We start from the raw sequence: 27597 nt of genomic DNA, 5'->3' as shown, positions 1-27597 counted from the left end.
TGCCCACTTCATCCAAATAGAGCCCCAGTCCAATTGAAGTAAAATTGGGTACAGTGGAGAGGAATTCTGTGCGTGCTTTTCTGAGACATCTGAGGTCAAAATGGGGAAAATAACCAAGGGACCTAATACTTGATCATGTCGATGTACTCAGTGCTGGGGGAGAAGGCTAGTGGTTTGAAGTAAATGTTTTAAACAATGTGTGGAATGATTCCAGAAGTTACTGTGAGTAATAAGGATAAAGATCACCTGTTTTCATTTTTTCTGTAATCAACCAATTGCCACATAATTACAATGTTCTTTACAGAACTTATTTTCAGTTCTTTACAGAACTTACTTTACAGAACATTGTATAGTATTTTTTGAAAAATAAGTTAACCACCATAATACAGGAACAGCCAGAATTTTATTGGGGAGAAAGTCAGTAGGGTTAACGGCAACTTCTGTAACTTTAGGAGGGTAACAAGTCTTCCACTTCCAAATTCAAGAAAGGTGCAATGATCTCCCGTAGCTCCCACATCGTGCGGCGCCCAAGCATTCTGGGGAGCACCCTTTCAAAGACAAATGTAGCATCAAAAAATAGTATGTAGCATGAAAGTCCAGTGAACATGAGGACGTAAAACATGACAAAAATCCTCAGTGCACATTTCCTGCAAGGAAAGAAAACATCTGTGTTGAGAAAATTCTCAAGATAACATGGATAGTACCCCGGCTCTTCCACCCAGGTAGCCCGAAAACTTAAACTAAGTAATTGAGTTTGTCTTGACTTCAGTTTGCGTCTGTGAAGCAAGAAGCTTGGAGTAGAGGTGCAGGTTAAGTCCATGCTAGGGCTGGCATAGGAATTCCAAGATTCTACATTTATGAAACAATGAAACCCCTGGAGAACGTGGGGCCCTTTTTCCTTTGAAATGCCCTTCTCACATTCTAGCAGGTTAGTGCAATCTTTACCTCACTTGTGAAGTATATGATGCCTGTTTTGGGGCAAATAAAGGCACAGACAGTTAGATTTTCCCTGGATACAAAATATAATGTGATAAATGGAATTCAGCTAGCTTTTGTTTTGGCACCAGACTTTTTTTTTTTTTTTTTATAAAGTAAAGTAAGCTTTTTCAAATCCTTGAAGACTCCTCCTGGGCTGTACCTATGGTATGTTTTATTTACTTGCTTCTAAGTGCTTGCATTATTCTTTTCTTTTTTTTTTTCCTTCCCACCGCTGCCCTATTATTTTCTAATTATAAATGCCATATATGATTAGGGTAGAAAATCTGGAAAATTTTGAAAAACACAAAGAAGAAAAGAAAAGAAATGTCACAGATAATCCAGTTAACCCAGATAATTACCATTTATAATACATTTCGGAAGAGAAACTCTACAGCATAGCTAAAGTTAGCTGTGGATCTATTTTGTGACGTAACTCAGTGGATTCTATAAACCTGAACCACGTTTCTTGCCATTATCCCACTGGCTAGCTCTTGGCAGTTACACAAATAATTGCTTTTAATTTACACATTTATCAAAGAGCCAATGTTCTTAAGATATTCTATTAGGAAGGGGCTTAGAGGACTGCCGACATGAAGTAGAGGTGTCTTGCCCTCAAGGAGCACTAAATCTAGGTTTGTTCTTTCTTATGAAAAGAAAAACAACTCACTACAAAAACATATCTAATAAATAAACACTATTCTTCTTAAAGTAAAAAAAGAAATAGTCATTTTTGGAAATATCAAACTACAACATTTTCAAAGAAATACATTTTAACATTAAGTTTTTTAAGTGAAAAACAATTTTTATAAATCACAGATTATTTGGAAAACAGAGAAATGAATAAACAATAATCTCATCATCCTAACATAACCAGCTAAATTGTTAATCTTTCCTTTCTTTCTTCCTTTCATCCCTTCTTTCTATTTTGTTTTAGTTTTTTGTTTAATTTCATTTTTCCTTTTGTTTAGAGTATGGTCTTCCAGTTTTTTCTGTTCTGCACTGAATATTCGAGGTATAGTTGCATTCATATTTATTGCTTAACACTACTGAATCATTTGATTTTTATTTATAAATCAATATCATTTAACTTTTCAAAAATGTTTAAATTTTCTATTATTAAGCAAATAACATGTAAAATATTTAGTTTAAAAGATTCAGACATAATTTTCTTTGGAAAACATCCAAGCTATTAAATTAAAATGTTTTTTCATCATATTACATGTACAGAACCAAAAATTAGTGTCATTAATAATTTTATTCATTTTGAACTTATCTTCTGTAAAGAATAGAAATATTCTCCTGATAGTATTAGCTTATATCTAGAAAACCCCAAAGACTCCACCAAGAGACTCTGGAATTGATAAATAAATTCAGCAAAGTCTTAGGTTACAAACTCAACGTACACAAATCAGTAGCATTCCTATACACCAATAACAATTAAGCTGAGAGTAAAATCAAAGGTTCAATACCATTCACAATAGCTACAAAGGAAATAAGATACCTAGGAATATACTTAACCAAGAAGGTGAAAGATCTCTACAAAGAGAACTACAAAACACTGAAGAAAGAAATCTCAGATGACATGAACAAATGGAAAAACATATCATGCTCATGGATCGACTGGCAGAATCAACATTGTTAAAATGTCCATACTACCTAAAGTGATTAACAGATTCAATGTAATCCCCCTCAAAATACCAACATCATATTTCACAGATCTAAGAAAAATAATTCTATGCTTCGTTTGGAACCAGAAAAAAGCCTGAATAGGCAAAGCAATCTTAAGCAAAAAGAACAAATTTGGAGCCATCACATTACCAGACTTCAAACTATACTACAAGGTTATAGTAACCCAAACAGCATGCTATTGGTGCAAAAATAAAGAAACAGGCCAATGGAACAGAACAGAGAACCCAGATATAAAACCATCCACATATAGCCAACTGATCTTTGACAAAGTAGACAACAATATACACTGGGAAAAAGAAGCCCTATTCCATAATGGTGCTGGGAAAATTGGATAGTCACATGCAGAAGAATGAAACAGGATCCATATCTCTCACCACTCACAAAAATTAATTCAAGATGGATAAAAAACTTAAACGTAAGACATGAAATCATAATAATTCTAGAAGAAAATGTTGGAAAAACTCTTCTGGATATTGGCCTAGGCAAAGAATTTATGAATAAGACTCCAACAGTAATCACAGCAACAACAAAAATAAATGGGCCTTGATTAAATTAAAAGGCTTCTGCAGAGCCAATGAAATAATCAACAGAGCAAATAACCTACAGAATGGGAGAGAATATTCTTAAGCTATACATCCCATAAAGGGCTAATAACCAGAATCACAAAGAACTAAAACAAATCAGCAAGGAAAAAACAAACAGCCCCATTAAAAAGTGGGCAACAGACATGAACAGAAACTTTTCAAAAGAAGGTAGACAAATGGCCAATAAACATATGAAAAAATGCTCAACATCACTAATTATCAGGGAAATGCAAATTAATACCACAATGAGATATCACCTTACCCCAGTTAGAATGGATTTTATTTAAAAGTCCAGACAGAATTGATGCTGGCATGGATGCAGAGAGAAAGGAATGCTTATACACTGTCGATGAGACTGTAAATTAGTACAACCTCTATGGAAAACAGTATGGAGATTCTTCAAGGAACTAAAAGTAGACTTACTATTTGATCCAGCAATCCCACAACTGGGTATTTACCCAAAGGAAAAGAATCATTTTATGAAAAAGACACCTGTACTCTAATGTTTATTGCAACACAATTCATAATCCCAAAGATGTGGAATCAACACAAGGGCCCACCAATTCATGCGCAAAGTAACAAAATGCAGTATATGTATACTATGGAATACTACTCAGCCATGGGGAAGGATGAACTAAGGCCTTTTGCAACAATTTGGATGGAACTGGAGACCATTATCCTAAGTGAAGTATATAAAGAATGTAAAAACAAACACCACATGTACTCGCTATTAAGCTGGAACTAACTGATGAGCACACATGTGCACAGAGGGAAGCAAAACTCAGAAGAAATCAAGCAGGGGGGAGGGGGGAGGAGGGGATGGACAAAAACCCACCTAAAGGGTACAGTGAACACTATCTGTGTGATGGACACACTTATAACCCTGACTGAAGCATAAAAAAATTGATACATGTAACCAAAAATGTTTGTACCCCTATAATATTTTTTCTTTTATTTATTTATGTATTTTTAATTTCAGAATATTAGAGGGGTACAAACATTTTGGTTACATATAATGCCTTTGCAGAGCTACAAGCATGCCCTTCCCCCATACAGTGTGCTCCGTACCCATAAGTTGTGAGTTAACCCACCCCCAGCATCCCCTTCCCCCATAATATTTTGAAATTAAAAAAAAATTTTAAACATAAAAGAATAGACATATTCTTTTAACTTTTGAATACTATTTAATTTTCAAACCTTGCCATGTATAAAACCTTTAATCTTTTCCAAAATTTTCACATTATTTGTAGTAGGTACAAAAGGACTGGGGGACAATACCAAGAAGAGGCCACCTTCTGAAGCTAAAAACAGAAAAATTGATACTTTGTGAATGAATAAATCACTATTTATTATACCTCCTCAAAATGTTAGTGTACAAATATGGTTTAATGGAATTAAACCCAGTCTACCTAGAGACTGGGCCAAATTTTAGGCAATCTTAATTAGGATGTAATGATTTGAAAAAATGATGGCCAGTTCAACTGGATTAAAATCCTCCCAAATAACACAAAGTGATAATTGAAAGGTATTCGCTTATTTGTTTTTGAGATATAATTCACATACCATACAACTTACCCTTTAAAGTGTACAATTCAGAGGCTTTTAGTTTATTTACAAGTTTGTACATCACCACTATCTAATTCCAGGAAATTTTTATCACCCCAAAAAGAAACCCCATACCCATGAGCAATCACTCTCTCCCTATTCCCCAATACCTCCAGGCCTGGCAAGCACTAACCTACTTTCTATCTATATGGATTTTCCTATTTTGAATATTTCATATAAATGGAACCATACAATACATATCCTTTTGTGTCTGGCTTACTTCGCTTAGCATAGTGTTTTCTAAGATCATTTATGTTGTATTAGGTATTAGTACTTCATTCTTTTTTGCGGCTGAATAATACTTCACTGTGTGGCTAACTACATTTTGTCTATCATCAATAAATAGACGTTTGAATTGTTTCTATTTTTTGGCTGCTATGAATCATGCTGCTCTGAACATCCATGCACAGGTTTTTGTGTGGACATATGTCTTCAATTCTTTTGGGTATATACTGAGGAGTGGAATTGATGGGTCATGTGATAACTCTATGTTTCACATTTTCAGAAACTGCAAAACTGTTTTCCAAATTGGCTGTACCATTTTACAATTCCATCAACAATATTTGAGGGTTCCAATTTTTCCACATCCTCTTCAATGCTTATTATTGGTTGTCTTTTTTCTTATAGTCATCTTAGTGGGTGAAAAGAGGTATCTCATTGTGGTTTTGATTTGCATTTTCTTAACAACCAGTGATGTTGATCAACTTTTCTTGTGCTTGTTGACCATTTGTGTTAATTCTTTGGAGAAATGTCTAAGTCTTTTGCCTGTTTTTAAACTGAGTTGTTTAGGTTTTTTTGTTGTTGAGTTGTAAGAGTTCTTTATATATTTTGGACAGTAAATCCTTAAATTTTTGAGAGCTGAAAAAGTTGATTCTGAAAATTTTTTTCTAGGTTTCTCTTTGATTTTATGTAGGAGAAAGTTTTCTGAGGTCTTTACCATTTTCACTGATATCACTCCTCATTTACTTATTAATTTAACATCTGTTGAGCTTTATGAGCATATTTTACATGTCATGTCCCAAAATGAAGAAGACAAGATCCCTGCCTTCGTGTATTCCATGGAGTATTAGGAGAAGATGAGTCTGAAGTAATTTAATTGCAATACTATACTATGAGCTTTATGATGAGATTATTTGCAAGGTGGAGTGTGCACACAGCTTTACAACTTAACAACAAAAAGACAAACAACCCAATTTAGAAAACGGGCAAAGAGCTTGACAAAAGAGAGACCTGAAGATTCTACCTGGGTTGGTGGTTGGAGATAAAGAATCAGAAAAGTTTTCACAGAGGAGGGTACTACTCAGGGTGTATATGATGGTGTGGCATCTCCCAAAAGAAATCCAAAGAGTCAGAATTTGCTGGTTTATATTAATATGTCTCTAATACAGTACGAGACAGAGGCATCCTATCCAGCAAAGGTTTTCAAATGTGCTTCTCAGTTTTGTTCCTTTGGTGGAGGTGGTTGCAACATAGTCTGTAGATACCATCCCTTAAGCTTAGATAGATATAGATATATAGAGATAAATTTGTCTATCTCTATATATCTTTCTAAAGAAATAGATATATTTATCCAAAGTGATAAGAAAGCAACCTATATCTATATACCTAATGCAATATATCTATCTCAAAAACAACAGGAAAAATACTATGAGTCCAATAAACATAAAGACTTTTAAAGAACATAAATAATTTACTAAAAAAACCCCCAAATTTTAGTCAACCCTTGAACAAAATGCAATCTTCCTATAGTTCATACATTTTGGAGCTTTTGTCCAGCTCACACTGGCCCCTTTCTCTGGCTTACCACGCAGTGACACGGGGAGGAGCGTTCTGCCCTAACGCAGGTGGTGGAGCCTGAAGAAGCTGCGGCTCCATTTCTTCAGTGTCCATTTCTTCAGTGTCCATTTCTTCAGTGTCCATTTCGTCAGGACTGTACTCAGAATCTGTGTTCCCGTCTTGCATTTGGTACATCCTCAGTTTTCTATTCAGCAGAGCCATGTCCTTGCAAAAGTCCTGGGGAAAAAAAAAAAAAGATCAATCAATTATCTTAAAAAAAAGAAGAAGAAGAAGAAGAAGAAGAAGAGGAAGAGGAAGAAGAAGAAGATTCTAGATGTCTCCAAGTCTTACTATAGACAATGCAGAGTGCTTTTCCTCTGGAATACCTCAGGGACGCACGTTAGACATCATATGTAAGTCACATGAGGACATAAGGAGATCACTGGCAGGTACATAGCAGGGGACTTACACATTCACAGTATAAGGTAGCACCATGGTAGAAAATGAAACAAAACCCACATACTAATCTTTAGCCACTGGATTGTTCATGTAGGATGATATCCTTGTACTAAATGCATCTATTCAATTTGTTCATCTATGCAAAACATATTTATTGAGAGACTACTGCCTACCAGGCATTATTCTAGGATACAGTGGTTAACAAAATAGACAAAGAATGTGCAATCTATTACACGTGTATTTATAGGAGCAGGGGGGCAAGTAATAAACATCTAAACACATACATACGTTAGATATTATAGATGAAGGTATGTGCTAAAGAGAAAACAAGGTGATAAAACAGAGTAATTTGTGGTGGGGACATCTACTCTAGATAGGTGGGATGAGCAGGCACTTCTGAGCAGGTGACAGGTTGATTGATTGATTCATTCATTGTTTCATTGACCTATTCACATTCACCTCAATGTCTAAGATCATGTGGGATGAGTTCAGAGATGATGTCACTTTTTGGGCTAGGGAGATTAGGAGAGGTCTGGAAGAAGAGATGACGTTTGAACTGAGCCTTGAAGAATGGGAATACGCAGACATGGAGGATAAGCTCCAGAGGACAGGATGAGAACCAGATGTAGCACAGGGGTGTGAGAGCCTGGGAGGATACCAAAATCGTGAGCTGCTCTGTTGGCCCCAAGCAGGATGCCAGGAGGGGAAGAAAAGGGCAGTAAGACTAGAAAGAGACCAGGATGTGGTGCACCCTCAAATTCTAGGGAAAGAATTACCCCTGTATTTAGATCACCTGAGTTTATCATTGTTTATCATTGTGAAATCTTACCTCTATTCTTTCAATGAATTTCTCCTTTAATTCGTGAGCTTCATTACAAACACCTGCCTAAAGAGAAATCCACAGTTCCAGGTAAAATGAAAATTATATTTTTGTAGTTTCTACAATACAATCTTACTTATTTTGGACACCACTTATGAAGTGGCTTCATTGAAATTTACTTTTACTCCATAAAATCTTTCCTCTTAGAGCAAATTCATAGTGTAATCATGAATTGCAAATTGTAAGAGGAATAACCAAAAGATTAACAAGATTATTTTCAAGACTTTAGGAGCACACATTTACACAATAGCAGCATATTAGAAATCATCCTTCTCTCTATTCATTACTCTGTCTTTCCTCCTTTAAAAAAAAACTTCTACCAGGACACTACTGGGAGAAACATACTACGTTTCTGAGAAAATAAGATTTCTTTTAAATATTTAAAATTTCATAAGTTATAAATGTAAGTCTTCATTATGTCAGATTGAATATTCAGGCCCTATGGTTGAGCAAAAGAGCTGTCCACAAAAAGTTCTGCTTCATCTTTTCCTCCCAAGTCCCCTATGGGTTGTCAGGTAGAGATAACAGATGATTTTGGCCGTTTCTTTCAGTAAGAACAAGATACAGGCTGAAAGCAAACCATCACCTTCTAAGACATGAATGCCAATTGCACATATGCCACAAGTAAAGAACGCTTTTAAAGGTTTTAAATTAATGATCCCATAATAGACTTACAGAATGCTTTGAAAAGCAGAGCTATAGAAGAAAGAACAGTGTTCCCGGGATTTAAGAAAGATGAGTTTTACTTTATTTATTTATTTTTTTTTAATTTTTTTTTGAGACAGAGTCTCGCTCTGTTGCCTGGGCTAGAGTGAGTGCCGTGGCATCAGCCTAGCTCACAGCAACCTCAAACTCCTGGGCTTAAGCGATCCTCCTGCCTCAGCCTCCCGAGTAGCTGGGACTACAGGCATGCGCCACCATGCCCGGCTAATTTTTTCTATATAGATTTTTAGTTGTCCATATAATTTGTTTCTATTTTTAGTAGAGACGGGGTCTCGCTCTTGCTCAGGCTGGTCTCGAACTCCTGACCTCAAGCGATCCACCCGCCTCGGCCTCCCAGAGTGCTAGGATTACAGGCGTGAGCCACCGCGCCCGGCCGAAAGATGAGTTTTAGAAATCACATTTCCAGAAATTGATTCTTAAAAAAAGTACTTGCAAGAGCGAGCAAAGGCATGGCTTTTTGAGACATGGTTTGTAATGGCAAACATTGATTATTAAGGCCCAAATATCTAACAAAATAACTTTAATAAATTTAAACATGCATTATATAGCAGCAGGGGAAAAAAGGTAAAATGACATCTGCTAGCATAGAAAATTGTTGAAGAAAAAATGCTAAGTGCAAAAGCAAGTTGTAAAACAATATGTATAATATGATCCCATTAAAACAGTAACAACAATGTGTAAAAATATGTATAGAAAAAATTTGAAAGAATATACATATATGAAAATATTCATTGTGTTTGTCTTTGAGGGAGTGGGATTATTTTTCATTGTTTAATAGTTCCATAATATCTTAATTATTAAAACAAGCATGCATTACTTTCATTAGAAGAAAAAATATAGAAATGTATGTGAGAGCAAGAGTGAGACTGGTTCTTTACATCTGGAAATATGGGCAAATCACTTTATCACTTCGTCTTTTGGAGTTCACAATTTTTTTTTTTCTGAAAATGAGGATACAGTCTAAATGACAGTAAATTCCTTTCCAGGTCTAAAATTCTGAGTATATCTTTCATCGAATTTCAGATTCCATGCCCTGAAATTCTCTAGATGTGAGATATCTTTGAAGAACTGTTTTTTTCCTTAGTGATAAAACCATTTTGTCATTACCTGGTTAAATTTGTTATCCATTTCTCCTAATTGCTTTCTAATTTCCACGATCTTCTCCTATTAAAAAAAGGGAGTATAAAACAAAAGTTGTAATGAATGATGAGTGGAATTGAAACAAAACAACTGAGTTTTAGGAGAAAGCATATTTATCATTAAAAAAAAAAACAGTTTGGGATTTAATAGAAGCTGGTTTTTTTTTTTCCTCCCCCAGTGTCCAACATTAAATCAAATCAACAAAATATTACTGGCCACACCCTATGTAGGTGGCCATTGAGCCAGACATTGTGCTCGTTGGATACAAGTAATAGGAGTGTTTACCCTCAAAAAGCCTATACATGAATTGGGAAATGTATACTCTACCCTCATTTTTTGCCGAGTTTATTCATCACCATCCCCTGAATCATTTAATCATTTAGAGATAATAATGCAATGATAATCACATTTTATTTAGTGTCCTAGTTTATTTGTAAACATCTTTATATAAAACTTATCAAAGATAACTAGGATGGGTTTAGTCTCAAAATCAAAGTCTAGATGTTCACATGGAGATTTCAGAAAGCTTTGGGAACTTGGGGGCTCAATATCAGGAAACACCCAAAGTCCACCTCAAAGTCCTTTCTGTAGCTTAAAGTTCTAAATGCATTTGTTTCTGGGCCGAGTGCTGTGGCTCGTGCCTGTAATCTTAGCATTCTGGGAAGCCAAGGAGGGAGATTTGCTTGAGGTCAGGAGTTTGAGATCAGCCTGAGCAAGAGCAAGACCCTATATTTACCAAAAATAGAAAAAATTAGCCGGGTGTGCGCCTGTAGTCCCACCTACTCGGGAGGCTGAGGCAGGAGGATCCCTTGAGCCCAGGAGTTGGAGGTTGCAGTGAGCTATGATCACACTATTGCACTCTAGCCAGGACAACAGAGCGAGACTCTGTCTCAAAGAACAAAACAAATAGATACATTTATTTCTGTTTTGCTTTTTTAAAACAGTAATTTTACCAATTTTCCCTCCTTCTCCTTTCATCCCTTTCTTAGTCACTCCATTTCTTCATGAGGAATAAGTAAGCCAATACATGTGATATTATTTTAAGTTTATTAACTTATTTCTCCTTTAATTTTCTCATATTTTACTTGCTGTTCCTTATCTATTTCTAACAGTCTTCACTTTTCCCTTCACCAGAGAAAACCTACAGCCATTCCTACTAACTTTGCTTCTGGAACAATTATATTTAAAGTTTTACGTATATTACTACATTCATTTTCTTTAGCCTTTTCCATCAGCCTGTAGGCTGAGGACAGAACTTGTGCAATTTCTTTTGAAGCCACATTTACTGAGGTATAATTTACATACAGTTAAACTCACCTTTTTAAAGTGTACTGTTCTGTGAATTTTGCCAAATGCGTACTGTTGTGTAATTACCACCGCAATAAGATACAAAATATTTCCATTGCCCTGCAAATTTCCTTGTAGCCCTTTGTTAATGCCTTCCTCCCTTTCTCCACTCCACCTTGTTCCTATAGTTTTGCCTTTTTCAGAGTGTTACATAAGTAGAATCATAAAATACATATGTAGCCTTCTGGGTCTGGCTTCTTTCTCTTAGCATAACGCATTTGAGATTCATTCATGTGGTCGGGTCAATCAGAAGTGTGTTCCTTTTTATTGCTGAGTAGTATAGCATTCCGTCACATACATGTACTGCATCTTATCCACGTGGCAACTGGTGAATATTTGGGTTGTTTCTAAGCCCATGCCTGGTTTTTGGTTGTTTTTAATGTGTATAGAAAACTGCATATCTCCAGCATAGAGGATTTCCCTATGCGTGATGCCCTCCCCTTTCATATTATCCTAAACCTCTCCTTTTTAAAAAATCCCACTGTCATTTATCCATCCATGTGCTCTTCTTTCTCCTCAGTCTTTTGATATTCATCCCTCCCTACTCCCACCCCCACCCCCTGTTGAAATCCACCATTCTGTAATACAGCGGACTTTGACTTCTTCCCTTTTTTACAGTTTGCAATTTCCAAAGCCCAAGGATAGTGAAAAAAACCTTTTCTTTTCAACTCACACAAAATGAAATTGTGACTCAACATGTTGGACTATCTCATGGTTAAAAGTAATTTTTTCCCCAGGCAATAAATCTGTGCTGATCTGCAGATGACTTTGAATATACAAGGGGTCTAAATAAATGATACTTTTCTACAATAAAGGAGACATTTCTCCTTTACTTCTTCCAAAATTCACTTAAACTCTTAATTTAAAATTTGGGATGAGTTAAAGCAGAGGCTGGCAATTTTCAACAAAAAGAGGTAGTTAGACACAGAATTTTTTCTTTTTTTAAGGACTTCACTTCAAAGGCCTGACTTACCGTATAGCAGAAAAACTATCAGCCAGGACTCTGAAGTCTAATTTGTGTCCCAAGTTGATCTCTACCTTTTAGCACTAGTATTCTACGCCTTTAAAGAAAGATGGAGAATTAAGCCTTTCTCTGCAAAGAGTCTCTAAGAAATACAAGGAGACAAACCATCAAGAAAACTTTGGGGATTGTGAAAACAACACAAGAACTCTTCGTGAAGACATGAAAAGAAACACAGGTAGATCTCTTATGTTCCAAGGATGTAGTTCTCAGCAAATATTTATTTCCTGAATGTTTTCTCTGTACTGGTAGGTGCTGAGATATAAAGATTAAAAAAAGAAGTTCTCCCTTAAGGTACTCAATCTTATCTTAAGATGGCAACAGATAGAAACCTACCATATTTGTCTCACCGAGTTTCTAGGGTAGAAGTCAAGCCTAGGCTTTTTGTATGACCACTCATGTGATGTTACCCAGGAGAAAGGTGCTCAGAACTGACCACCAGAGAGCACTCTTCCTTGTGACAGAGATGGTCTTACTTGTTGTTATAGCCTGTTGAACAGTAGAAGGGGTGGGAAGGGGTGGCAGAAATCTCCAGCCTCCCAGACTGTCTCTTCCAAGCCTCCAGCTCACCTCGATGTATATCCCCTGATTGGGGTCAAGGTCCTGGTCCGCCAGCATCTCGGTTTGTTCCTCCAGGGTTATCACCTCATTTAATAAACTGCAAACAGACAATGAGATAGAGTAAGTCCTGTGGATCAAGAAAAATCACTCAATAGAAGAGATATTTTTCTTCTTTCAAAAATGAAATGCTAACCCTATATAAAAGGACACCTGGGTAGTGATTGTATTGGAATGGGAAGTTAGAAATGAAATTCAAGAAAGAAAAAAACGCTCTAAGTAATCTAGATAATACTAAAGAGATTTGAGGCCTAACTGGATACAGGAACTGAAAATTAAAATGATTAAATTATAAGTTTCTAAAATTTCTAGAAAAAAACACACACAGAAAATCTATGGGACCTAGGACTAGGCAAAGAGTTCTTAGACTTGACACCAATCACAATCTGTACGAGGGAAAATTGATAATTGGAACTTATCTAAATTAAAAATTTTTATTTGGCCAAAGACTGTTAAATGGATACAAAGATAAATTACACACAGGGAAAAATATTTGCATATCACCTTTCCGGCAAAGGCCTTATATCTAGAATATATAAACATCTCTCAAAACTCAGCATTAAAAGACAAACTATCTAATTAGAAAAAGCAAAAGACATGCATTAATATTTCACCAAGAGGCAATATAAATGACAAATAAACACACAAAAGGATGGTCAACACCATCAGCCTTTAGAGAAATGCAAATTAAAACTAAAATGAGAAATCTGTATATACTTAATCAGAATGGCTAAAATGAAAAATAGTGATAACACCAAGTGCTAATGAGGGTGTGGAGAAACTGGATCACTTACACATTGGTGGTTACACATTGGTGGTAGGAATATAAAATTTATAGCTAGCTACTCTGGAAAATAGTTTGGCAGTTCCTGTGCAAACTAAAAAGAGTCTTATCCTCTAAGTTTTTGTTCTACAGGTCTTTGCCAAACGTAAAGACCTCTGGTCCAAATTCTTTATAAAATTAGTTCAGAAAATATTTATTCAGCATTTACTATGTGCTAGGTATTATGCTGAGTGCTAATTATTACAATAGAGAACAATGCAGGCAAGGCCTTTGTCCTTTTGGAGATTAAACATAATGTGGCAGGCAGACAAACAAATCTATAAAAAATTAGAATGTTATTAATGTTTTGGGTTCCAACCAAGATGGAGTAACAGGAATTGGATTTAGCCTCCCACCTTAAACAATTTAAAAAATTGAAAGAATATATGAAACAATGGTTTTCAGGTATTGAACAACAGTCAGTGCAGGGCAATAATCCCTCAGAGAGGGAAACAAATAAGATGAGCTTTACAATTACTTTAGTTTATTTACTGGAAAGAATTTTCAGACTCAAGTCAGAGAAGGGGGATTCAGGAGAAGCTTGGGGTTTTCCATGAGTTGAGAAGATGGAGTTAGATGTTCAGGGAGGCCACAGAGGTTATGGTCGCATAGCACAGTGCCAGAGGGGAGAGAGCTGCACAGAGAAAGAGCTCCAGAGACCTTCCCACTTGAGAAAGTCCCACTTGAGTCTTAAACTGACTCACACATGTGCAACTATTTGAGATGGGGGGTGGGGAGAATCCCAACAGATTGGAGTAGGGAGAACAATCTTTAAAGATCATGCAGTGCAGAGGATAATTAATGTTCCTACCAGCAAAAGTGGGAAAATTTTATAATACACAAGATATTACACAAGATAGAATACTCAGAAGGCATTGCTTCAGTAGTGGAGCCATATTAGTCAGTCCTATACTAAACACTGCTTTGGTCCTGCCTTACAACAATTAAAAGCAAGCCTCAAGAGGATAAAACCACTTCTAAGTAGCTTAATTGTGTCCAGAACAAAGCTCAAGATTTAAGAGTACACACACACACACACACACCCCTCTCAAAGTATTCAAAACCAAATAAGATACAATTCACAATGTCTGGTATTTAATAAAAAATTACTAGGCATACAAAGAAACAGGAAGCTACGATCTAGCAGAAAGTAAAAAAAAAAAAATCAATAGAGACAGTTTTATAAAAGATCTGATAGAATTAGTAGATAAAGTTACTTTAACAGTTATTATACCTATATTTTGTTGTCCAAGGAGGTAGAGGGAAACATGAGTACATTAGGAGGGATATGAAACATAGAAATTAGCACAATAATTCTCTGGTAACAGATCCCAGCCATTAGAATGGCTTTACCAAAAAGACAAAAAATGACAGATGCTGGTGAGGATGTGGAGAAGACGGAACTATTATACACTGTTGGTGGGAATGTAAATTAATACAGCCATTATGGAAAACAGTATGGAGGTTTCTCAAAAAAACTAAAAACAGAACTACTATACAATCCAGCAATCCCACTACTGAGTATTTCTCCACAGTAAAGAAAATCAGCATATCAAAGGAATACCTGCACCGCCTTGTCCATGGCAGCATTATTCACAATAACCAAGATATGAAATCAACCTATGTTTCCATGGATAGATGAATGGATAAAGAAAATGTGGTGTGTGTGTGGGGGGGGGTGTATTTATATAATGAAACATTATCCAGAACAAAGAATGAAATACATTTTCTGCAACATGGATAGAACTGGAGGTCACTATGTTAAGTGAAATAACCAGGCACAGAAAGACAAATATCTCATGTTCTCACTCATATGCAGGAGCTAAAAAAAAATGTCAATCTCATGGAAATAGAGAGTAGAATGATAACTACCAAAAGTGGAGGGAAGGGTTGAAGAGAAATTGGCTAATGGGTACAAACATACAGTTAGTTAGAAGAAATAAGTTCTAGTGTTTGATAGCACAGTAGGGTGGCTGTAGTTAATAATAAGTTATTGTCTTTCAAAATAGCTAGAAAAGAAGATTTGAAATGTTCCCAACACAAAGAAACAATAAATGTTTGAAGTGATAGATATCCTAAATACCCTGATCTGATTATCATACATTGTTTGCATGTATCAAAATATCACATGTACCTCATAAATATATATAATTATGTATCAATAAATAATAAAAATCCCTCATGAACAAGCATGCAAAAATTCAAATTTAGCAAACTGAATCCAATGATATAACAAAAGGATAATATGTCGTGAATAAGTAGGGTTTTTCCAGGAAATTCAAGGGTGGCTCAGCATTCAAAAATTAGTCATTTTAACGTACCATACCAAGAGACTATAAACAAACATAAAAAAAGAATCATTATTCATAGAGGCAGCAATAGCTATTCAGTGTCATTCCTAATTTTAAAAATATCTCTGGCTGAGCTCATTGGTTCATGCCTATAACCCCAGCACTTTGGGAGGCCTAGGCAGGAGCATGGCTTGAAGCCAGGACTTCAAGAACCCTGTCTCTACACAAATTTTTTGCAAAATTAGCTGGGCATGGTGGTGCACATCTGTAGCCCCAGCTACTCAGGCTGAGGCAGGAGGATCGCTTGAGCCCAGGAGTTTGAGGTTGCAGAGAGAGCTATGACAGCACCACTGCACACCAGCCTGGGTGACAAAGCAAGACCCTGTCTCTAAAAAAAAAAAAAAAAAAAAAAACTCAGTAAACTAGGAATATATGAATAGAAGAAATTTTCTCAATCTGAATAAAGAGCATCTATTTTTAAAATAACAAACAGCTAACATCATACTTAACACTTTTCCTGTAAGGTTGGAAAGAAGGCAAATATGTTTGCTCCCCACTGTCACCCTTCCCATTCAACATCCTACTGGAGGTTCTAGGCAATACAATAGAGCAAAAAAAAAGAAGTGAAAGGCTTACAGATTGGAAATGAAGATATAAAGCTGTCTCTATTTGCAGAGTACGTGATTATATATGTAGAAAACCCCAAATAACCTACAAAAACTATTGGACCTAATAAATGAGTTTAGCAATGTCACAGGACCCAAGATCAATATACAAAACATCAATTGTATTTCTATATACTAGCAATTAACAATTGAACATGGAAATTTTTAAAGAACTATTTATAATAGCACCAAAACCATGAAATACTTAGACATAAATCTAACAAAATATGTGAAGTATCTGTACACTGAAAACTATACAACACTGATGAAAGGAATCAAGGCAACCTAAATAAATAAAGAGATATACTGTGTTCATGGATTGGAAGATTCAATATTGTTAATGTATTAATTCTTCCCAAATTTATCTATAAATTCACTGTAGTTCCAGTCAAAATCCCAGCAGAACTGACAACCTTATTCTAAAATCTAAAATCTGAAAAAGCCAAAAAAAAAAAAAAAAAAAAAATAGAATGACCAAAACAATTTTTAAAAGGTAGAAAAAAGTTGAACAACTCTTAGCACCTAACAATGTAACATAGAGCTACCCTAATCAAGACACGGTGGTACTGGTGAAAGTACAGACATATAGATAAATGGAACAAAAAATAAAGAATCGAAAAATAGAGTCAGTCTATTAATTTTCAACAATGGTATAAAGAAACTCCGTACAGAAAGTAAACTCTTTCAACAAATATTGCTGTAACCATTGGATACACATATGCAAAAAAAAAAAAAAAAACTAGGAAAGAAAGAATATACATATGTCAAAAAAGAATCTCAATCTCTACCTCATCCCATATACAAAACTTAAAATGAATTATAGCTCAAAATATAAAATCTAAAACTATAAAAATATAAAATCTAAAACTATAAACAGAAGAGAAAATCATTTTGACCTTGGATTAGGCAAAGATTTCTTACACACACACACCAAATCATGATCCATAAGAGAAAAAAGGTGATAACTAGAACTTTATAAAATTAAGAACTGCTCTTCCAAAGACACTGTTAAGTGTATGAAAAGACAAGTCACAAACTGGGAGAAAATACTTGCAAATCACACACTGAGTATCTGGACTTTTATCCAGAATATATAAAGAACCCTTAAAACTCAATAATAAATAGATCAGCAACCCAATTCTTTAAATGTGCAAAAGATATAAACAAGACATTTCACCAAAGAAGGTATACATATGGAAAATAAGCACATGAAAAGATACTCAACATCATTAGTTATTAGCTACATGAAAATGAGAAAGCACAATGAGATATATCCACCAGACCTATTAGAATGGTTACAGTGAAAAAAGAAAAAAAAAAAAGTTGATAATACCAAGTGCTGGTGAGGATGTAGAGCAACTGGAACCCTCATACACTGTAGGAAGACATGCAACAAAATGGCACAGCCACTTTGAAACCATTTGGCAGTTTCTTATAAATATAAACATACATTTACTGTACGACCCAGCATTCCTATTCCTGGTTGTTTACCCAAGGAAAATAAAAAACAAAAACCTACACATGAATGTTTATGGAGTCTTTATTCATAATTGCCAAAATTCCTAAATGTTCTTCAGTTGGTGAAATGATAAAATGTGGTTTATTTATATACTATCCAGCAACAAAAAGGAAAAAACTATTGATGATGCATGCAAGAACATGGATGACTCTCAAATGCATTACACTGAGAGAAAGAAGGTGGACTCAAATGACTACGTACTCTGTGATTCCGTTTTTGTGACATTCTGGAAAAGGCAAAATGATAGAAATAGAGAACAGATCAGTGGTTGCTGCAGCTCGAGGGCATGAGGGACTTGGGGAGTGACAAAAGTGTTCTGCAGGCCGGGCGCGGTGGCTCACGCCTGTAATCCTAGCACTCTGGGAGGCTGAGGCGGGTGGATTGTTTGAGCTCAGGAGTTCGAGACCAGCCTGAGCAAGAGCGAGACCCTGTCTCTACTAAAAATAGAAAGAAATTATCTGGCCAACTAAAATATATATATAGAAAAAAATTAGCCAGGCATGGTGGCACATGCCTGTAGTCCCAGCTACTCGGGAGGCTGAGACAGGAGGATCACTTGAGCTCAGGAGTTTGAGGTTGCTGTGAGCTAAGCTGATGCCACGGCACTCACTCTAGCCTGGGCAACAGAGTGAGACTCTGTCTCAAAAAAACAACAACAACAAAAAAAAAGAGTTTGGAATGTGGCAGGAAGGTTCAGAAGGCCAGAGGTATTTATTTCTAAGAATAGCTTCCATTTATTAATTGTTATGTACTAGGCCCTGTGTTAGTGTCTTTTCATACAGAATTTTATTGAATCCCCACAATAAACCAATGAAGTGGCTGTTGTTATTTTCTCTTTATAGGAGAGAAAAGCCAAGGCTTAAAAATGGTTAATTAATGTATCCAAGCCATGTCAGTGTCAAGAATCAAACCTGGGTCCCTCTGATTCCGAAGTCCACTCTCTTTATACCAGTGACTAGGTAACTAACAATTAATTTTATCTTTTTTGTTTCATCTTAAAACTTTCCACTTAAATTGAGAGACACATTAGCAAACATACTGCACATTTTTTTCCCATGCCCTGCTGGTTGGTTTGGACAACAATGAATAACCCTCAAGTTATTGGTGACCCAAAGACCTCCCTTTGATAACTACTAACACAGATTCAAAAAAGGAGTGTATGAGAGAAATCCTTAAGAGAGAGCAAAGATGCAAGTAATTTTAAGCATTGAGATTTTGTGACATTTGACTTCTAATCATAAGACTTTATACTCCTTATTCTAAAGACTTTATCTTCCTAATCCCAGAGTTTCTTGAGTTTTTGAAGCTATGAAACTTTCCACTATTTTCTGACCAACCCCAACACTCTACAATTACCTCTTCACTGTGGTTTCTGTTACGTTTATTTTTTGTATAATATTGTTAATTTTGTCCATCCAACCTATGTCATCAGCTCCGAGTTCTTGCAGTTGCAAGTCCATCTTCGTATTCCAGTAGTTTACATTGAAGAACATGCTCTCCTGACACCTGCAGAAACGTTAGGATCAGTTTCAAGGTAGACAATGGGAAACATGTCACATAGCCGGAAGCTTTCTTCTTTGAATAGCCAGTTGGCCTGTTTAGTCATTTCTTATCACCAAAATGGGCCAGTGGGCACTTAGGCCCCGAGGAGAAAGGATTGGGCATTTATCTGATATCTACTTTAACAGATCTTTAAAAGGCTGACTAAAACAAAGCATATATTTTTTTATATATATTTGGTAAAAAAAAAAAAAAAGATATATTTTTAATTTCCCTGCATGGAATGAATGTTAAATATTGATATCAGGATAGTGGTTACATCATGGTTGGGGAGGAGAGGTAGACAGTAGGGAAAGGATCCACAAAGGCTTGACAATATATATACTTTTTTTTTTTTTTTTGAGACAGGGCCTCACTCTGTCACTTGTGCTAGAGAGCTAGAGTGCAGTGACATCATTATAGCTCACAGCAACCCTAAAACTCCTAAGCTCAAGCACTCCTCCTGCCTCAGCCTCCCGATCAGCTGGGGCTACAGGGACACGCCACTATGGCTGGCTAATTTTTCTATTTTTTTGTAGAGACGGGGTCTTGCTCTTGCCCAGGCTGGTCTTGAACTCCTGGGATCAAGCAATCCTCCTGCCTCGGCCTCCCAAAGTGCTAGGATTACAAGTGTGAGCCACCACGCCTGGACTTACAATATACTTTTTTTTTTTTTTTTTTTTTTGAGACAGAGTCTCACTCTGTTGCCCAGGCTAGTGTGCCGTGGCGTCAGCCTAGCTCACAGCAACCTCAAACTCCTGGGTTCAAGCGATCCTCCTGCCTCAGCCTCCCGAGTAGCTGGGACTACAGGCATGCGCCATCATGCCTGGCTAATTTTTTTCTATATATTTTTAGTTGTCCAGATCATTTCTTTCTATTTTTTAGTAGAGACAGGGTCTCGCTCTTGCTCAGGCTGGTCTCGACCTCCTGACCTCGAGCGATCCTCCTGCCTCGGCCTCCCAGAGTGTTAGGATTACAGGCGTGAGCCACCGTGCCCGGCCAACAATATACTTCTAATGATAATTATGATTTTCATATCTAGAAAATTATCTGCATGTTAATATATGTATTAATTCTAAGCTCCAAATAAAACTTTGCAAAGAGAACTCCATGCTCTGTCTATATCCTTAGAAACATCCCTACTTTGCTTTCTGGCTGGAACATGTGCACACCTGTGCACATAGGTGCTTTACGGTTCAAGACATATGGATTTTAAATATTCCAGGCTTTCCCTAAGTTCACTGCTTAAATTTCATTTTTCCCTCCACACAACATTATTAAATGCTCTCTCTTGCATGTGTCAAGGCTTACAATTCAGGGCTGTTCTTCTCTGCAAACTGCAAAGATGTGGACTCCTGAGCGTCCTCATGAATGGTATCTGCTTCCTGCTCAGCCTGCTCATCCTGCTCATTGCTCTGCGGGTCCTGGCCATACTCAGACTCCACCTCCGATGTATCCTGATAAGGATGATGAAGGAAGCAAAGCAGAACAAAGGGGTTATCACAAGAGGTGGGAGTTCGTCTAGCCCCACCCAGTCCCCCTTCTCTGGGGGCAAGTGCATAGCCGTCTCTTTGACTGGAGCTTTCTAATGCGTTTGTAAGAGGAGCACACATGCCCTTCTGCTCTGTTGACTGGGGAAGGCCGGGCAGGGACATGTGGAACCTCAGTATCCACATGCAGAGCTCTTTCCATTGCCGATAAGTGACAGAAATCCACCTGACCGTGGACTCTCAAACTCCACCCAAATAAGATGACTGGTCTCTTCAAAAAAAAAAAAAAATCAGTGTCATGGGAAAGAAAAGTTGGTGGGACTGTTCTATATTAATAGAGTTCAAAGAGCCATAACAACTGAATAAATTGTATAGATCTTATTTGGATGCTGGTTTAAAACTATGATTATAAAAGACATTGGGGGGACAATTGAAGAAATTAGAATATTTAGAGAATTGAGGACATTAGATCATATTATGTAATTATTGCTAATTTTCCTAAATGTAAAAGTATTTTGGTTATATAGAATAAAGCGTCTCTTTATTTTTAGAGACGCTTTCTGAAGCAAACAGGGATGAAGTGTCTTTGACCTACTTTTAAATGGTTCAGAAAATTCCATCTATTTATATACATAGAGATAAAGCCAATGTGACAAATGTTAAAGATTTTTAAATCTAGATGTGGGAATATGGTTGATCATTGGATAATTCTATTACATTCTCTTTTTATTTCTATTTTTTCATATCAAAGAGTTTGGGAGAAAAGCTTTCTCCATGAGTTTGATCAACAAAATTTATCTGTTTGTTTATTCTTTGCCTTGTTCTAGAAAAACATTCAAGGCATTTTCCAGTATTTCAATTCTATACATGCAAAAATTGACAATGATTTATCTTCAAACATTTCTCTTCTCTAGTAACTACATTGTGAACTATTTCTTCTGTCCTTTGAAGAAGTTTGATCTGAAATTCCTGTGTTTCAGCAGAACTATTTTTAAACTAGAAGGAGAAAAAGTTGGAGTAGGGAGAACAGGATCGGTCTCTTTTTGAAATGTCTGCATAACCTACTGGCCAAGACAATAGGCGTAACTAACATTCGCATAACTCTTTACAAATTGCTTTCATGTGCATTATTTCTTTTCATTCTCATCATAGACCTGAGTAGGAGAAAGGCAGATAATGAAATCTCTAGGCCATTCGTTTTTAGTGATTTGCCCAAGGTCCATAGAGTGTAGAGGGTTAATTGGTGGCCTCCAAAAAGATACGTCTGTGTCTTAATACAGTACTAGGTCCCTGTGTACGTTATGTTATTTGAAAAAAAAAGAGTCTTTGCAAATGTAATTAAGTTAAGAATCTTGAGTTACGATCATCTTAGGTTATTTGGATGGGTTCTTAATCCAATGACAAATATCCTAATGAGAGACAGAAGAGGAAAAGACAGACACAGAAGAAGACTGTGTGAAGACAGAGGCGGAGGCTGGAGTTAGGCAGCCACAAGCCAGTGAAGCCTGGAGTTCCAGGAGCTGGAAGAGGAAGGATTCTCCCCTGGAGACGGATTAAGGGTAAACAGATGAATTCTACTGGAAGACAATGTGCTAGCAGGGGGTGATTTTACATGTGGTAATTTGCTCTAAGGTGAAAAAATGTCACAGTTATTTTAGAAATCCCCAAAGACAAAAAATAACATATAAGGCACTATTTTTTTTTTTTTTTTTTTGCATAGGAAGACTAGTAAGTCCCTCATGTTGTAATAGCAGCATCCAGTGGAAACAATGCCACCCTCCGCCTCCCTCCTGGTTTTAAGCTCTGAAGTTCTGTGCCTGTTAGGAGGAAACCCTCAGACATTTTCTCACCACTTTGAGATATGGAATGTGAAGTTTCTCTCTTCACCCACTGTGACATTTGAGTGTCTCCCTTACCCATGTTTTAGTGTCCACCTTGGGAAGGAAGTCATTTTGAGGGTTTTCAGAGAAAACATCGTCCTCATCATCTGATCTGTCCAAGACGTCTTCCAGTATGGTAATTTCCTTTAGCAAACTGCAAGCCACACAATCCAAACAGAGCCTGTTATTACAGGGCCAGCACATAGGCCTGCCTTACATGTTTCTAAGGAGAGAACGCTGAGATATTTCCCAGCCCCAGGGAGCACCTGCTATCCACGTACTGAGTTCATTCTGTGTGAATGACGCCTCACATAGTGTATGGCACGAAATAGGAATAGAGGGGGCTGGAGAAATAAGTTTTTGCTGAATCCATCTATTATTTAACAGCGAGACTGCAAATTCCAAAGTCATTACAGCCGTGTGCATATGTATGTATAAATGTGTGTGCAAAATAAATAAATAAATTAACATCCTGTTTTAAAAAGTAGAGTTTAAAATGTCACATGATTCTGGGCAAAGTACTGGGCAGAGTAAGTCTACAGTGCCTTCTTGATCTCTAGCCTACACTGTCCTTTCCACAACGTTTACTAGTTTCTTTATTTTTCCACAGAGATTCTATGCATAAATAAGCAGATATGTTTATATATGTACATATGTGTATGTATACAGTATGTACCTTTTAAAACATAAATGGGAGGATAGTTATACACTCTATTCTGCACTTTGGATTTATTTTTTAGCAACATATCTTGGAGTCCCTTTCACATTAGTAAATGCAGAGCTGCCTCGTTTTTACAATGGCTACGTGGTATTCCATTGTGGGGCTGCATGATAATTTTCTAACCAGTTTTTTATTAGCAGATGTGTAGAACATTTCTAATCATTTGTTACTGCAAACAATGCTGGAGTGAATATCCTTATGCATCCACATGTTATTGTTGTGTATGTGCACAAGTATATCTATTAGATAACCCTAAAAGTAGAATTGTTAGCTCAATAGATATGTGTATTCTAAATTCTGATAGATTTTTTTCCAAAGTACGCTTTCCAGAGGTTGAATCAATTTACATTCCCAGTAAAAATGGTGAGAGTGCCTGTTTTCCCACTCCTTTTGTAGAACCAAGTATTATTAAAGTTTTTGATCTTTGACGATCTGGTACATTTAAACTGATATCTCATTTTAGTTTTAGTCTCATATCATGTGTAAGGTTGAGTATCTTTGCCTATGTGTATAAAATTCATTTGTATTTCCTTTTCTGTGATAATTGTGTTGATGTCCTTCACTCATTCCCTATTTGACAGGTGTAATTTTGCTGGAGTGCATATATGTATACACACATGCGCACTTTCTCTCTCTCTCTCTCTCTCTCTCTCTCTCTCATATACTTTTGGATGAACCACAGTAAGTGTGCGATGTAGGTCTATAGCAGTAGCTCCCAGTCTGTGGGCCTTGAACCCTGAGGTTGGAGGTGGTAGTGGGGGCAGTCACTCCACATCTATCCTGCAAAAGAAGGGATCCTGGAATCTATATACATTTCTATAGACCGAATAAATATTGCTTGTATGAGTAAACACTGCCCAAAGTTTCCAAATGCATATGCTACTGTCTTCAACAAATTATAGATACATTTAAGAACATCTCTGATATCATGATAGCTTTCTTGACATATGAGGGGTTCTTGGAAAATTCTTAAAAATGTTTTTCCTATTCAAAAAGAGTATTGGTCTATATTAGTACATACTTTTATCACATACTAACAATTGTATATATGTATTTATATGACTGTTTGTACTCCCTCTACTCCAGCAAGTATTTAAAATGGATTATATCTTTAGCAGGTAAAGATAATGAGGCCACAAAACAACATATTTTCCCAACTGATGAGTCTCGACAATTTCTTTTTAACTGGTATCTGCCTAGTTTGTGACTGTAGTGTCCCCCTTTAGGGTCTCAGAAGACCCACCGCAGTAAATATTCATGAGACTAAAGGTAGATCAATTGTAGGGAAGAATGTCAACCCACACCCTGAACTTCGAAATCCCATCATTTGTATCCCCTGGCCCGAGGAAGTCCCTAGTAGGGACTCTCCAGAAACCACTCCTGCAAAATCCAAAACCACTACTGCAAACTCCAGGCCGACTTACTTCTGCATTGCACCTTCAGCCACATTGAGGTTTTGGAGAAAGCCATTATTTTTCTCAGTCAACTGTTGTTCCTTCCAGTCTGTCTTCATCTGCAGAGACATCTCATCATTTAGATTTGTGGGTGAAAGAGCCATTTCTTCAGCACTGCAAGGACAATGATGACAAGAAGGGTTTTATGGCAGGATTGGCAACTACATCCTCTCTGCTGATAGCAGGCTGATTTCTTCTTCAGGAGAGTTTGGCCTTAACCCCTCCCCTTCCAAACTAGCTGTCCCTTTTAAAGGACCACAAAGCAAGCTCTTGGTTTCCTACTCAGACATATATGGGAAAGTCTTGTGTGTCTGTCCCCAAGGACATACCTCACTTGAGGGTATCTGAGCCTGTACATGTGCGTTTTAAATCCTTGAGTAGGAATACTATAGAGGAATACACAAGAGCCAGCCTGGGGCAGGGGATAGAAACATTCATTTTTGTAACCTCTTTCTGATTATATAATAACACTCATATGGTAAAAATTTAAAAGATGAAAGAAAAATAAAATCACTGGTACTCTAGGAATAATCAGAGACAAACCCAGAGATGTCCAGACTTAACCACTCTTAATATTTTGTATATTTTATTTCTGTTTCTAAATTTGATATTTGTTTTACTCTTTTCCCATTATTGACAAGTAGGTTATTTCTAATTGTTCACTAGTATAAACAGTAATGGATATCCTTGTTCAATAATTTTCAGTGCATCTCTAATTTCTTAGGATACTTCCTTAGAAGTGGAATTAGTGGATCAAAGTGTATACAGATTTTTTGTTCTGCAGGCAGATTTCTTTATCAACTAAGATAAGAAAATTTGGAATCACTTCTGTATGTAAAATGTTCTCAAATAAAGAAGTATTCATTCATTAATGTTCTAGAAAATAAATGGTAATTTTTAAGGTATTACTATTATGTAAGCTTCCTGGCTACTTAATACTAAGTGCTTGACTCCATATAAACATTAGCAATAACAAAATCATAGAATTTATTAAATAATTCCAATCCAAAATCATAAGCTCATTTAAGGTTCCTCCTATCTGAGATACCCAGTTGACCTCTCATTGTTTTATACTAGAGATTGAATTAGATAGAAATTACCCCTTCATTTGTCCCTAGGTTCATGTTTCTATTCTTCAGGCTCAAACTAATGCCTGCTTATTCTAGTGGTAATTTTTGAATAAGTAAGTTGTGTATCTTTTTTATGTGGCATCTATGTAATGAAATTATATGACATTTTGTCATTCTGATAATGCTATCAATAATTGATGTATACATTTTGAAAGTATAAAAGATGGGATATTAGAAAAGCCATTAGATTAGTCAAAAAAATTGTCAGTGCTTAAGATCATCATACTGAATTCTAGAGGTCATTCAACAGATCACATCCCTTGCCTTCAGCACATTAATACTACCCTCAGAAGTAATAATGTGGCCTATATGTCACATGAGGCCAGCTTGCTCCTTTCATAAGGAAGAAATCATCTAGGGTTGTTTATTCAATGCAGTGCTTTGGATAATATTTCTTTTTTTATACATGCACAGTATGCATAATTCTGGATTCTTAATGAGGTCAGATCTTCTTATATCACATGAACATGAAAACCCTTTCAGATGAATACTGTGAACATTTGTCTTGTTTTTAAATATATATACATGTATGTTTTTGCTTAAGATTGCTTTGGCTTTTCAGACTCTTTTCTGGTTCCAAACAAAGCATAGAATTATTTTTCCTAAGTCTGTGAAATATGTTGGTATTTTGATGGGGATTGCACTGAATCTGTAAGTCACTTTGAGTATTATGAACATTTTAACAATGTTATTGTACCGATCCATGAGCATGATATGTTTTTCCACTTGTTTGTGTCATCTGCAATTTCTTTCCTCAGTGTTTCATAGTTCTCTTTGTACAGATCTTTCACCTCTTTGGTTAAGTATATTCCCAGGTATTTTATTTTCTTTGTAGCTATTGTGAAAGGTACTGAGTCTTTGATTTGACTCTCAGCTTGACTGTTATTGGTGTATAGGAATGCTACTGATTTGTATACATTGATTTTGTAAACTGAGACATTGCTGAATTTATTTATCAATTCCAGGAGTCTCTTGGTGGAATCTTTGGGATTTTCTAGATATAAGATCATATCATAAGCAAAAAGTGATAGTTTGACCTCCTCTTTACTGATTTGGATAACCTTTTTTTCTTTCTCTTGACTGATTGCTCTGGCTAGGGCTTCTAGCACTATGTTGAATAGAAGTGGTAACAATGGGTACCCTTGTCTTGATCCAATTGTTCGTGGGAATGCTTTCAATGTTTCCCCATTCAGGATGATATTGGCTATGGGTTTGTCATATATGGCTTTTATAAGTTTGAGATATGTTCCTTCTATGCCCAGTTT

At 36.3% G+C, this 27597-nt stretch overlaps 1 protein-coding gene across 1 annotated transcript; it reads right to left on the bottom strand.

Moving 5' to 3' along the window:
• Positions 1-448: 448 nt before the first annotated feature.
• Positions 449-25306, bottom strand: SMCO2 (single-pass membrane protein with coiled-coil domains 2). Its single transcript, XM_069491208.1, has 9 exons — positions 25173-25306; positions 23082-23181; positions 20969-21114; positions 19475-19624; positions 12773-12860; positions 9802-9858; positions 7921-7977; positions 6661-6869; positions 449-647 (listed from the first exon to the last, which is right to left on the bottom strand). Exons 1-9 carry the CDS (start codon positions 25304-25306, stop codon positions 449-451), a joined length of 1140 nt encoding a protein of 379 aa, XP_069347309.1.
• Between the last annotated feature and the right edge of the window lie 2291 nt (positions 25307-27597).

The sequence above is a fragment of the Eulemur rufifrons genome, chromosome 16 (assembly GCF_041146395.1).
Source record: "Eulemur rufifrons isolate Redbay chromosome 16, OSU_ERuf_1, whole genome shotgun sequence".
NCBI lineage: Eukaryota > Metazoa > Chordata > Mammalia > Primates > Lemuridae > Eulemur > Eulemur rufifrons.
Note: the sequence above shows the minus strand (reverse complement) of the source record. Positions and strands in the feature narration are given on the sequence as shown.

Coding starts and splice junctions, on each gene's coding strand:
- SMCO2 (XM_069491208.1), bottom strand. CDS start 25,306: ATGGCTCTTTCACCCACAAATCTAAATGATGAGATGTCTCTGCAGATG. Junction 19,625..20,968: donor GAGAAGAACAGCCCTGAATT/GTAAGCCTTGAC, acceptor ACGTTTCTGCAG/GTGTCAGGAGAGCATGTTCT. Junction 9,859..12,772: donor ATCAGGGGATATACATCGAG/GTGAGCTGGAGG, acceptor TTTTTTTAATAG/GAGAAGATCGTGGAAATTAG.